Below are 14571 nucleotides of genomic sequence, written 5' to 3'. Positions count from 1 at the left end.
CTGAAGGAATTCATTATATTGACTGTAATATATAGGCCAAATGTTCTTATCGGGCCGATTACGATAACATTAAAAATGATCATATATCGCCGATACCGATATGGTGGCCAATATATCGTGCATCCCTAATATTCTGGTATGATCTTTTTCAGATAACTCCACCTCTAAACGGCACATACAAACAAAATAAGCTGTCTTCCTGTCTAGTGGGCGGTTCTTGTCCAGAATAAGATGCAGTGTAGACCAAACCTGTTACTGTTTAGTCAGATGTCTGACTATGTGAGGCTACAGGAATAGGGCTCGTTTCTGTTCCTAGCCCAAAACAGGCTAACAATGTTCAAAATGTCATTGTTCCCATGAGAGAACACACTGCATTTATCTGTCTTTGGTAATGTATTTATAAACACAGGAATGTATTTCATGTCTGTATCATCCATCCATTCCTATTTTTTTACAAACCACATACATTCTGTAATGCAACATTACTCTCTCTCTCTCTCTCTCTCTCTCTCTCTCTCTCTCTCTCTCTCTCTCTCTCTCTCTCTCTCTCTCTCTCTCTCTCTCTCTCTTTCTCTCTCTTTCTTACAAAGTTTTGGCTGTGGCTTAGCTGCTCTGTTTGTGTGTGGTTTGTTATAGGACGCACAGATAGCTTATTGTTGTAATGCTGTACAAAACATTTACACTGTACACATACACTACAGTCCCTACCACCTGACAGAAATCACAGTTTCATATAACAACTTGACTAGTTTTTTGAGAGCCGTGGCACCAGAGCCACTAAGTTCTACAGATTATTAAAATATTAATAATATTTCATGTTTTGTCTCTGGGAAATGCACATTTGACATCAGCTAGAGTTAACAGTAGCAGTATGCAGAAATTTATTTTCACTAACAAATACAGAAAAACGTAAAAATGGCAACCTAATTTTTATAGTGTAGAAGTTAAATATTCTGACTGAGTTAAGGCTCTACTCTGATTAAACTTAGCCATTTGTCTTCCATAGTATCATACATACAGTATGTAGATCATGATAACCACAGGTTAAACCATGCATGGCACGTCACTACCATGGTAAAAATAACTAAATGGTTTCTGTGGTATTTGTTATGAAAAACAGTCGCCTGTAAACATAATTAATATGAATACCAATGCTCAAAAACTGCTATAGCTTAATAGCTACAATTATTTCACCTTTTAATACATGAGTACATTCATAATTTAATACAATTATATGAATATCCCATCCCATGAAGATCTGCCACAATTATACTGTGGTTACCGTTTTACTACAGTAAACATTGGTTAGGCCTATTTGTGGATTGAAAATACTCCTGACTGGATCGTTGTGGAACAATGTTTCTCCTGTTTTCCGCATCATTGCTGTTGAGAATATCAGCACAGTTTCCTCTGGCTTTAAACTAGATTAAGTCTCCTAAACATTTGTGGTTTGCATTAGGGATGGGCATTTTTGTCAATTTTTCATTGAGAGTAGGCCACATTCTCGGGAGGTTGCATTTGTTGGCCGAGACATGCGTGAAAGCTGTTTAGTATTCTGTCGGACGCAGTTTAAGTATAGAGTGCGTGTTGTCTTGATTCAGTATCTGCTGTCAGATGAGATGTTGACATCTATTCAGATGGCTATATGTCAGTCTCATTATTCTAACATTATTTTGAGAACTTGATACGAAATATAAAGTCTCACCTCAGAAAAACGAACTTTATTGTCCAGTCAGACATAATGCGGAGGCACACACTGTATAACACTTCTTCACTATTTATAAAGAGCAAAACAAATTACGATCATGCAACATTGTAGTTACGTTGTCAGTTAGTAAGTCATGAAATTACCAAAAAGTACCAATAAATTACGTAACTGGTACGTTGTGTGTTTGCTTGGAAGAATTTGCATGCAGGTATATGATGTTCGTTCAATTCATCAGGAGCACTTTCCATATGAATCATTAGCAGTTCACATTAGTATTGTGTATTTGTGAGAACCAACGATCTAAAAGGAAAAGCTGCATGTGGTGAAGCTAAAGAGTGAATGAACACCAGTAAACTGAAGCCAGTTCTATAAAACATCCTAAATGAGATTAATCAGATGTCCTGCATACACAAAATATATGTAACCTTACAACTTGTATCTGCAAAAAATCACGTGCTAGCTAGGGATGCACAATATATCAGCCACCATATCGCTATCTTATCAGCCAGATAGGACAATTTGGCAGATATATTAAAGCAGATAAATAATGGATTATTTCCTTCAGCTGAAACACTACAGATGCGCTCTGTTCACCATGATGTTTTTGAATTGCTTGAACTTTAAAAAGGAAAATACAGTTAAGTGCAACATGTGTCTGTCATATAGGCTACATAGAATTATGAGAACATCATTATAATTGTGTGCTTGGGAAATGGAGAGACTTTTGTTTTTGTAATCAGGCTCTCAAAAATTACACAAATTTGATTTAGATTTATCTGCCAATATATCGGTTATCGGCTTTCAAATATAAAGGACCCTATCATACAACCGGCGCAATGTAGCGCCAGGCAAGTGTTTTTTGCTAGTTTCAGCCTGACGCAGTTATAATTTTTACGTCCTGCGCCACGTTGTTTAAATAGCTAATGCATTTGTGCGCCCATGGGCGTGCTGGTCTGAAAACGAGATGTGTTCAGGCGCATTGTTGGCGTGTTGCTATTTTGAGGCAACTCAAATAGATTGCGTTTTGTTATTTAAAGAGCGCGTTAGTAATATGCCCCTATAGGCGGGTGCACAGCGCGCGTACACTTTGTCCCGTAGATGGTCTGTTCCAGGGCCGCAATAACCAAGCAGAACGAAAAATAAATATATTTTTGAAACTCACGGCGATAATCATTTTCATGATCGATCATTGCTGTCACTTCAGAGTACTCGAGTACATCCCTAGTTTGCATCAATTTTGTACTAGTTTGTATTTCGAACGCTCCTCAGTGGATGGTCGCATGAACGAGATCGGTCCGTGAGCACTACGATGTCTTTTGGGCCAAGCTGATAAATGGTCTATGTGGTGCGGTACAAACAAGTAGCACTGTTTCGTTACTTTTGGCACGTTTGTCCTTTAATGCCTAATGCTGATATGCAACAGAAATGGCGGTGCTTATTGGTTGTGGAACCAGTTTGACCTCTAACAAAATATAGTCCCACCAGCAGGAAAAAAGTTCATAAATGCGAACATTTAGTCGCAGTCTGAAGCCCTGTAGACAATTCTAGAGAACCTCTCATCATAATCACTGAGTGATTTAATTGGTTAATCACATCAGCCATAATCAAAACCTCAATAATGTTTTCAATGAATTACGCAGCACTACAATATATAATCTTACTTATCTCATTTCCACAGATTATCCCAGGCCTGATATACACGTCTTCAAGGAGGCCTGTCTACGTCCACAGCGCCAATCCTGTAAGACCCCTGCAGCATCCTTCCACGTCCCCACATCACTGCTTATCTTTTCTTGTCCTGGACTCCTCCGTCATGTCAAGCCCTAGCAGCAGCCCAGAGAGAGAGGGAGGGATGGCAGGTTCTGTTCAACTGGAGGACCTCAACTCGCCTCCCGGACTGGAAACTGACCCTCGTTTTGTTGGCAGCCCAGTTCTCAGTCCAGACTCCAGTTCCCATGATGCTGCGCTCTCCGCCCCGGCAGCCTCCCCTGCTGACTCAGAGAACCTCAGTCCAGATGAGCTCGAGCTTCTGGCTAAACTGGAGGAACAGAACAGGTGGAACAAGAGCACCATACACGCAAACAGTTTTTAAAGTGACATATCATTATTCACTCACCCTCAAACTTACATGATTTTCTTTCTTTCTTGGAATGCAAAAGCTGATTTTTTAGGTCAATATCCTCGCTGCGCTTTGAATGAGAACCAGGCTATGTGCCAAAATGACAAAAATGCACCTTAAAAACAGTCCATACAACATGCTAAATTAGTCTCCGGAAGCCATGTGATAGCTTTGAGGAAAAGTCTTATTGACTTTTGTGATGCATCTATGGTACTTTTTTGTAATTTCTCATTCACTGAATATTTTGAAAGGAGTGTCCAGGATTTTCTTTTAAATCTGATTTTGAGTTTAATGGAAGAAAGAAAGTTTTGTTCCAAACCTGTATAGAAACGACATGAGTCACAGAAGTAATTGCACAGAGCAAGTGTCTGCAATGTCAAATGAGTCAAACAGCAACACACTATGTGCATGCGTGTGTACATACTTGAAAGACATCACTCTGAAGGTACCAGAGCCTCTAAAAATGGAATGCTGTGCGTGCTTGAGACAGAAAGCTATGTGTGTGGTTTATCATTTGACCTGCGAGTAGCGTAGTGTGAAACTCGTAGCAGTCTGGCTTCTCTTCCTGTAACAGCTGATATGTAACAACCTTTCGCTATTAATCAGTTCTGGTGGTTGCCTGGCAATGACAATAGCAACAGTTACCTTGCTGAATGTGGAACTTTAATGATCTTTAATGAACTTTTTAGAAGGCAGCAACCATTGTAGAAATTTGTAGGGACTTTAAAGGGTTTGTTCACCCAAAAATTCTGTCATTAAATCATCTTTTTGAAGAAATCTGAGAGCTTTCTGTCCCTCCATAGACAGCTACGCAACTACCACTTTGACGCTTCAAAAAGTTCATAAAGATATCATAAAACTAATCCATATGAATCATCGGTTTAGTCCAAAATTTTCTAAAGAGACTCGATCTCTTTATGATTAACAGATTGAATTTAGGCTTTTATTCACATATAAACATTCATCAAGGCTCTCATCAGTTATGGTAAACGGAAGCGCAAGCATGTTCGCTTGACTTGCGAAAACCAATGAGCTTCATTCTCATGTTACGCAGTACGTTTGAACTTCATCAAGAACCAATGAGGTTCATTCTCGTATTATGCAGCACGTTTGAGCTTCTGCAAGAACCAATGAGGTTTGTTCTCGCACAACAAGCAGGTTTGATTGAGCTTCTGTTTATGTTTTCTGATCAATGTTTATATGTGAATAAAAGCCTAAATTCAATCTGTTCATCATATAATGCGATCGAGTTTCTTCAGAAAATGTGGACTAACACATTAGTAGCATCCCAGATCTTTAACCCCTTGGCTGCACTACCATTTGTATACCTTAATATCAGTGTATTGTACTGAATTCAGGTTGCTAGAAGCAGATTCCAAATCCATGCGCTCAATGAGTGGATCTCGGAGGAATAGTGGCTCCTCTCTGGTGTCAAGCTCATCAGCGTCCTCTAACCTGTCCCATCTGGAAGAAGACACTTGGATCCTGTGGGGACGCATCGTCAACGAGTGGGATGAGTGGAGACGAAAGAAGGACAAACTTTTGAAGGTGATTGATTGGTCCTTCTTTCATTAAGAATGTGAATGACCCACGTCATAGAAGTTAGTTTCAAAGAATAAAGAATCTGAAACTTGTACATTGATCTCTTTTTCTGCCTCAACCTCCCTCTCTCCACAGGAGCTTATAAGGAAAGGCATTCCTCATCATTTCCGAGCAATCGTTTGGCAGTTGTTATGTAATGCCACTGACATGCCAGTGAAGAATCAGTACTCTGAACTCCTGAAGATGTCCTCGCCCTGTGAAAAACTCATACGCAGAGATATTGCCCGCACATATCCCGAACACGACTTCTTCAAAGGCCAGGACAGCTTGGGACAGGAAGTTCTGTTTAATGTTATGAAGGTGAGAAAGACAGAAAGGGTGATGAAAGAAGGAGAGAGCAGATCAGATGGAAGTGGAGACGTTGTAGAGCAATGAAAAAGGGCAAGAGGTGGTTTATTAAACAACTTTTAAAATGAACAAAAAGTAATTTTCACACTAATTACAACAACAACAACAACAACAAAAATTATAGGGGTTGTTCACCCAAAAATGAAGTGTCATAATTTACTGTCATTCCAAACCTGCACGACTTTCTTTCTTCTGTAGATAAAAAAATAAGAAATTTAGCAGAATGTTGACGCTGTTCTATTCAATATAAATCCGTGGTGACCAGGGAATGTTAAGCTTCAAAAATTACAGAGCGCCACAAACAGATTTTGTATGGCTTCACATTCACTTTTGTTAAGATAGAAGATTTTGAGATATATGGAATAAAGAAAATCATAAGGGTTTTTCATAGTTTTTTTTTTCTTTTTCTTTTTTAAACTATCGCTTTACCTTTGGTGTATTTCTTTCTCACAGGCATATTCTCTGGTGGATCGTGAGGTTGGTTATTGTCAGGGCAGTGCCTTCATCGTAGGATTGCTTCTTATGCAGGTTTGCTTCTGTGTTTTGCTTATAATAATGAAGTAAAATAATGTAAAGAAATGTCTGTGATCCAAACTTTGCATAAATCAAATTCATTGTGTGTTTGTAGATGCCGGAGGAGGAGGCTTTCTGTGTGTTTGTCAGACTAATGCAGGAGTACAGGCTTAGAGAGTTGTTTAAACCCAGCATGGCTGAGCTGGGTCTGTGCATCTACCAGTTTGAACACTTGCTACAGGTAAGGAAGAATACTTTCCAGATTTCAAGCTAATATATACATATAATATTGTGGGAGCATTATAGGAAAAATATGTTTTTCAAAGAAGTCACTTATGCTCACCTGAGCTGCATTTATTTGATAAAAAATACAGCAAAAACAGTAATATTGTGAAATATTATTGGAATTTGAAATAAGTGTTTTATATTTGAATATATTTTAAAATGTAATTTATTCATGTGATGGGAAATCAGAATTTTCAGTTGCTCCAGTCTTCAGTATGATACGATATGATATATTCTAATATGCTGACGCGACCCATCAATATTCAGAACAGTTCATTAATGTTTTTGTGGAAACCGTGATAAATTTTTTCAGCTTTACTTAAATGTCTGAATGTCTTGATTGTCACCAATATATGGGCCAATATATGATTTGCTTAAAAGGGGAACATGGTTTAAATCTTATTTATAGTTAACATTTTTCCAATGAGGTGATTTCAAATCTCTTATTATATAGTATTCTGCATGCCAAGATGTCTGGAGTAATGCCATGTTTGTCCACAAGGAGGCAACAGATTTATAGTACATAAACAGTGTCAAGACTAAGAATCAATTCAATTTCTTCTCAGAAGTACGTTTATCTAAGATCATTCACCAGACTTTTTTCTTGTATTTCTTCCATGTTTTCATCTCTGTGATCAGGAGCAGTTGCCAGAGCTGAACGTTCATTTCCGTTCTCAGAGTTTCCATACATCTATGTACGCCTCGTCTTGGTTCCTCACTCTCTTCCTCACCTTCCTGCCCCTGCCAATAGCTACACGTATCTTTGACATCTTTATGTATGAGGTATGGACACAAGACACTTTGTGTGTGTCCATGCATGTTACTGACTTTGCTTTGTGCTTTATGAACACAATGTTCCTGGAAGTTAGAAAAATCTGAAAAACATACTTCTAGGGACCTTCTCAAAGGGAAAAATGGTTGTTGTAGGATTGCATTGTGTCCTAATCAGACAAAATGTGCAAAGAAAATGCTTTAGTATAATATCTAAAATGCAAAGTTTTGTACGAGTGTTAAAATCAATAATAAGGCAAGAGTAAAGTCAATGATAGACCAGCAAAATCATGTGCATATGTTTGCATGTTTTCAGGCTTTTTAAAGGAGTGAATGCATCTAGGGCATGGGGTCAGCAACCTTTTTGTCATAAAGTGCCATTTTTAAGTTTCAGAGTTCATCACTGTGCCACAACACACACATAGCCTATATATATATATACACACACACACACACACACACTCATATAAATACACAAACATTTTACATATGTTATAAATATTTCTCTTGAAATTTGTTTTAGATTTAGATTTAATAGTATTTATAACTCCTAACTAGAGATGCACCGATTACAATTTTCTAGGCCAATTCCGATTTCCGATTTTTCATTGAGTTTGACCTGCAGATACCGATTTTAGCCGATTCCGATTTCATTTTTTCTAACCACTTTACAGCACACACAAATATTTATTTTCTATATATATATATATATAATTAAATTTTTTATAAAATACCATATCCTTTTAGCCAAACTGAATAATAAAAACAAGTTTAAATGGGTAAATTTTATATAAATATTTTTGAGTCTTCATTTTCTTTTCTGACATAACCTAATCCAGTTCTTGTTAAAACACACTAGACATGCACATTCTGTGCATTTTGGGCACTTTTGTTTGAAATCGTATTTATTTTGTCCATCAAAAGTGTGCTTTCACTTGAATTGACCGTGAGCAGCGCAGACAAAATAGACGCGGCGGCGAAACCCCCGCTTCACTGGTGCTCAGTGCGGCGCTCACGCGCTGCTCCTGGTGCCGGTGTGAATGCACTCATTGATTAACATGCACGGCGAAAAAAATATGCGTGAAACGCCCGTAATTCACGAGGTTTCACGTGTGATACTGAGGTTGCGCGATGTTAATCATGGGGAGCCAGAGGGCATTTGACCGGCATAAAATCGGCATGTCAGACTGACCGGCCGGTCGCCGGTCATGGCCGATCACTTGAAAATTGGCCAATTCTGGTCACCAGCGGATCAATCCCAATCAATCATCTCTACTCCTAACTTAATAAAATACGCTTTTTTTACTATGAGGAATTATTACATTAAAACGTAGATCTGTGTGCAGGTAGACTACTTTATCTGAATGAAATACATAGCCTACACTTCTCTCGCATTTGCTTGCGTGCCAGCGATTAACCCTCCGCGTGCCAGTGTTGGCACGCGTGCCTTAGGTTGCTGACCCCTGATCTAGGGGGTTGTAAAAACCTATTAGAGACATGAAAATATCAGAATGTGGATATTTGTTATAGTTGTTGTTAGTCTGTCATTGTATGAATACTGTGGGATGTTTTTTCAGGGTTTGGAGATCATATTCCGAGTTGGAATAGCGATATTGCAGTACAACCAGACAGACCTCATACAGCTAGACATGGAAGGAATGTCACAGGTTAGGAGAAAATCATCTCTGTTATGTACATCAATATGTTATACATGGACAATACTTTAACTGATGTTCGTTTAATATTCTCACCACAGCACTTTCAGAAGGTGATTCCACATCAGTTTGATAGCTGCCCGGATAAGCTTGTACTACGGGCCTATCAGGTCAAATACAATCCCAAAAGAATGAAAAAGTGAGTGATTTGAGAGTAAAAAGTAAATTGAGCTTCCACATTAAATATGATTATTATATAGTACATGATATTGAAATATTATTATGATGATAAAAACAAAGATTTGGTTCTTCTCTAGATTCGATTGTTGATTTTCATTCACAGATTAGAAAAAGAATACACCACCATTAAGAACAAAGAGATGGAGGAACAGATTGAAATTAAGGTTTGTAAACCTGAATTTGGTGCAACTTTTTGAATAACGTGTAGATTGCATTTGTATGCGCATGTTTTACCCAATGATATTTTACTAACTTAATTAAGAATTACATTTTATTATACAATGAATGTATGACTTTACTTTTGTTTAATTCCCCATCTGGGTTTGAATTATAAATAAAATATCCATAAAGAGTTCCCCATCATTTACTCATACATACAGTAAGTGCTCCACTTGGAGCTTTGAATGTGAACATGAATGCTTGCTCCTAGTGAACATGATGAACGTCAAACTGAATAAATGTGATAATGCTGTTACACATATTTAATTAATAGCATATGCTGTTACACATATTTAATTAATAGCATATGTTAACTACAGTGTTGTTATTGTTAAATAAAACTATTCAACATATTTTTGGTAAAATAAAATATTAGATAAAAATGTTAACTATTTTATATCTATTTATTTTATGTTTAATCATTTGCTTTCTGAATAAAATACATTTTAAAAAATCCCTTTCATTTTAACAGAGACTACGTACAGAGAATAGACTACTGAAGCAGAGAATAGAGACACTGGAGAAAGTGAGATGGTTTCTATCTTCTAACTGATATGCATGAACCTAAAATAGCCCTGATTAGTTTGTGTTTGAGTAAACAGTGTAGATATCTTTATTATGTGAATAATGTGAACTTTTAGAGCATGTCTTTACAGAGGCTCAGCTGTATTGTCTCCTTTTTGATGGTACATTTTTAAAGTCGTATCTCTCTTATTTTTCCTCTGTTGAAATTTCTTCCCCACAATTTTCACCACAAACAAACTCATTTCATTGTACTCACTTGTATACTTTTACCAACTTTCTCTACTTGTTTTTTCCTACATAACTTTTTTAAATGTTCCCTTTTCTTCTCTTCATGTGTGTCTGTCTATGTCTAACGTCTTTTTTCTTATCCTCTGTTTCCTTCCTTTTTTCCTGTTCTTTCTCTCCCTATTTCCAACCTTTTCTTTCTTCCCTCTGTATCCTTTCTTTCTTTTTTTCTTCCTCCTCTCTTGTGGTGTTATAGGAGAGTGCTGCATTAGCAGACAGGTTGATTCAGGTACAGTACTATCAAGCCAGCTGCACACTAATCGCTCCTTCCTTTCCTCCTCCCATTGCTCAATCACATGCTTCTTCTCTTCAACCTTCCACAGTTCCTACTATAATGCACTCTTTTTCCTGCCTCTGCACTGTCACATCCACACTATTCTGAGAATGGGCCTGTTGCATGAAAAATGGTTATTTGTTTTTCTGTGTTTCTCATCACTGCCTTGACAGCACATTTGTCTGTATGACTGGAATAATGTCCCAGAGGTGCTCCAAGTGAAGGTTAACCCTGACACTCTATATCGGCAGTGTAGCCTTGCATGTGGGATGTGGAAGCATAGGTGTGCATCAGGGCTCCGTATTAGGTCTGGTGGCATTTTTCATATTTAATCATGTAATTCAGTACATTTCAAAATTCAGTGGGATTCTTTTGATTCTTGAATTTCCTTTGGTTTTATGACACAGAGGTATCATTGCATGTAGCCCCTCTCATTACCTTGACTGGAATGCCATACTTATCTCCCCTTAACCCTTAAGTAAAGAGACACATCTCCCAAGAAGAGACTTACTCCATTTCTCTTCTCTCAGGGTCAGGTGACACGAGCCCAGGAGGCAGAGGAGAACTACGTTATTAAGCGTGAACTTGCTGTAGTTCGGCAGCAGTGTTATACAGCCAGTGAGAGTCTGGAAAAAGCTCAGGACACCATACGCGAACTTCAGCAACACAAGGTAACAGCAGATGCCTAGCTACAAGTTCAGTTACGGTTCTGAGCCTATTTTTGCTGCACTCAGCTGACCTCAGCAAGAACTATAGATAAAATGCTACAAAAACCTTTTTATTGATAGTCTTTTTAAAAATAGGCTTTTATGAAGCTACATAAAATGACTGGAGTGAACTGCTCACCCATCATTTAAAAAAAAAGATGTCTGCCACTGCTTGTGGAACTTGCACAAAACATGACAGACACACCAAGAGCACTTTCTATTCAGCAATTCTAATTGAATATAGATGATTTAGGCAGTTTACGTAAGTTTACATTACCCATTTTAGAATTTATGTCCATTAATTGATTTTGAAAAAATCAATGGAGTTACCCAATGTATAGCAACACAGCTCTGAAAATGCTGTCTGTGTGAAAGCACTGCAGGCTTGTCAATCCAGTTATTCTTTCTCACTGCTTACACGTGCAGTGTGAAACAGACTTAACAATCACATCCATTGCCCGAAAACAACAAAAAGGTTTATTACTAAGTTTAGCTTCAGCCTTTTGAAGGTACCTACTATTGAATTAGAAAGATTCTCTTTTTTATACAGTGGCAGTGTGAGATCATGCTGTTTACCGGAAATCTGAACAAAGTCACATGCCATATGAACAGGCTTTTAATATTTTGAAACCATCATTATGTTCGCTGTACACATGACTGCAGGCTATTCTTAGTCAAAAGATCTACTTTCGCACAGCAGAATTACCCTGAACTGGGTCACTGATAGTTCAGAGATTATATCCTGGTAAGATTTATGAAAATGACTTATTATTACTGTTTGACTGTTTGAACCCATCATTACATTTTAAAAACTGTCGTCATCCTCACAAATTAGAAGAATGGATGCTAAAGCATCGCTATCTAACGGGTTTTTTCGGAATCTTTGTTTTTTTCATTTAAGTGTGAGTGAAAGGCATGTGTGAGAAGATGTCGGGGTGTGGTGTGTGTCATGTTGAGTGTGAGCCTGACATGTTTCGCACTCAGAGCAACACTCTCTGGTCATATGTATTTTCCTGTGTTACACTCTAAATTGACCACCATCCAATAGCGGTGCTGATCTCAACAGAACTAGTGTACCGTGTGCATCTAACAGCTAATCTTGTTGTTAACTTGCAGTTGATAAAAGTTGCTGCCCAGTCGTTTTATTTACTCAACAAAACCATTTTTTTTCTTTAATTTGGCAAAAATCTACATGCGCTCACCCTCAAAATTCTCACACATTTCTTATTTTAGACCAGTTATTGAATTGTTTTACAGAGATATCAATTTCTTGATAGCTATAATAAAGAAAACACTACAGTTTAGATCTGACAGGGATTTTGTATGTTTAAGGGTGAGTTTTTATGTTGCTTATTCAACCTAAATCTGATGAATCTGGTTTCATTACCTGGGGCTCGCTGTGGTTGACATGAAATGTTGTTCGTGGTCTACATTTCACATCCATTTTTAGCACACACACACACACATATATACATATTCACCTATATCATTTCATTTTAAATTCCAAGTATCAGCGTTCAGTGAAATGTCATTAGTGGAGTCTGGATCACTGGCAGCACTAGTTTTCTCTTGTGAAAGGTTCATTTCTGCTGTGCTTTGCTGTCTGGAAAGGAAAGCATTTGGTTTTTAGCTAAAAGTCCAGTCCTTCTACTAGTGCTTTACAAGTAAACCGAGGTAGAATGAATGAGAGTTTAGCGATTGACACGTCTGAGTAATATGGGTATGATGAAGTGACTGGAAGACTAGAGGGAGGTAAGAAAAACAGAAGTAAAAGTCCGTGGGAACTAGTGTTCACACAAGTCTCCAGGGCAGGCCACAGCCCCCTCTGGTAGGCCACAGTATAATGCAGACAGGACAAGGCAGAAGCACACTCACATCAACACTGCCACTACAGTGATCGATAATGCTACAAATTATCTAAAATTTCCAGAAGCATATCTGTTGCTCTGAGTAGACATTTACAGAATGACTGTTTGTTTTTCACACATAACCTTACATTTCTTTGGAAATGCAAAAGAAGCTGAAATTGTTATTTTGTGACATATTGGTCTAGAGGTCATGTGTTACCGTAAATTTAGGCACTAACACTTAGCCTCGATTGTCTTATCACTTGAATAGAATGGTAACAACAGTGATATTAGTAAAATATAACACCAGTGTTTTTTTTTATTATTGTAACAATTAGAATATAAATTCTTCCACCGAGCATATAGTTCACTTTTTCAGTATCCTTGGACTCAAAAGAATTTTTCTCCATAGGCATTTAAAAAACTTTCTTCAATAAAAAATGTAATCCATAAATCACACATCTGTGCACTGAAATCTGTGAACATTACAAAAAGACTACAAGACTTTATACTACACAACAAATTACAAACAATAGGACACACAATATAATAAGCAATCCTTTACATTTTTAAAGTACTGTACTATTTAAAAGTAGCATGCAAAGAAGAAAAACCACAAAAAAATTAATAATAGATTTTAAAAGAATATAAAAAGCAACATAGTCTTCACTGCAGGAAATATACACTGATTCTTATTAAAGCTACAAAAGTTATTCAGTCAAGAGTAGTGAGTGATTTTCTGTCTTTTGTGGTTTAATAAAAAAAAACCACGCACAAAAAGATGGCAGCACAGTTATAATAGGCTGCTGTCACTTTAAGCCCTAATGCACGGATCAAATGTATTGGCACACAAGACAGGCATTTTGACATAATTGTGTGTGTATTTGGCCGTTCAAAAATTCATCGTCAAAGAGAACTGAACACACATGCTGTGTGAGAAGCAGCTTTCTGTGGGTGCGCTTAAGACGCGAGTACCACATTGAGTTAATTTTTGGGGGCTTATTGTGCTTCATTTAACATCAAGCACATCCTGTGCTTTTTTATTCATGCACGTTTCTTAGTCGCTCTAATGTGTCTATAAATTTAAGCAGGCTTGCGCAAATATATTTACATATGCACGATTTAGCAAAAGCTTTACACGGTATTGCCACGATATATATATATCATCATATCGCCTAGCCCTATAAACTGCATTATATTAAAGTTTATTGTAAAATATTAAAATATATACAAATAAATAAGTATTTTGATTACATCATTTGCAATGCTACATGGGAGCAGGAGGGCACTGCTCAGCTCGTTTTGCGTGGTTCTCGTTTCTGTTAACACTTTCTTCTGATTGATGGATCCAAGGAATATCTGTTTTCGGGAACACTCCCAAGGATGATCTCTTTTTTTTTTTTTTGGATGTCAGAGCTGTCTTAAAAGGTTTATCGTTTTTTTTTGTGCATAAAAATGATTGGGATTTTTACT

At 37.4% G+C, this 14571-nt stretch overlaps 1 protein-coding gene across 3 annotated transcripts in view; it reads left to right on the top strand.

Moving 5' to 3' along the window:
• evi5l (ecotropic viral integration site 5 like) overlaps nucleotides 1-14571 on the top strand; it is a 45791-nt gene that overhangs the window by 12172 nt on the left and 19048 nt on the right. For 2 of the 3 annotated variants that reach the window (XM_082163716.1, XM_082163715.1), the window contains exons 2-13: nucleotides 3387-3763; nucleotides 5186-5375; nucleotides 5505-5729; nucleotides 6231-6305; nucleotides 6406-6531; nucleotides 7215-7358; nucleotides 8924-9013; nucleotides 9103-9200; nucleotides 9345-9405; nucleotides 9933-9986; nucleotides 10467-10499; nucleotides 11075-11215. In XM_082163716.1, coding sequence (XP_082019842.1) covers nucleotides 3387-3763; nucleotides 5186-5375; nucleotides 5505-5729; nucleotides 6231-6305; nucleotides 6406-6531; nucleotides 7215-7358; nucleotides 8924-9013; nucleotides 9103-9200; nucleotides 9345-9405; nucleotides 9933-9986; nucleotides 10467-10499; nucleotides 11075-11215 — 1614 coding nt within the window. The remainder of the gene's footprint in view (nucleotides 1-3386; nucleotides 3764-5185; nucleotides 5376-5504; nucleotides 5730-6230; nucleotides 6306-6405; nucleotides 6532-7214; nucleotides 7359-8923; nucleotides 9014-9102; nucleotides 9201-9344; nucleotides 9406-9932; nucleotides 9987-10466; nucleotides 10500-11074; nucleotides 11216-14571) is intronic. The other variant, XM_082163714.1, reaches the window with a different exon arrangement.

Source organism: Leuciscus leuciscus (assembly GCF_965113295.1).
Source record: "Leuciscus leuciscus genome assembly, chromosome: 3".
Classification (NCBI taxonomy): Eukaryota; Metazoa; Chordata; class Actinopteri; order Cypriniformes; family Leuciscidae; genus Leuciscus; species Leuciscus leuciscus.
Note: the sequence above shows the minus strand (reverse complement) of the source record. Positions and strands in the feature narration are given on the sequence as shown.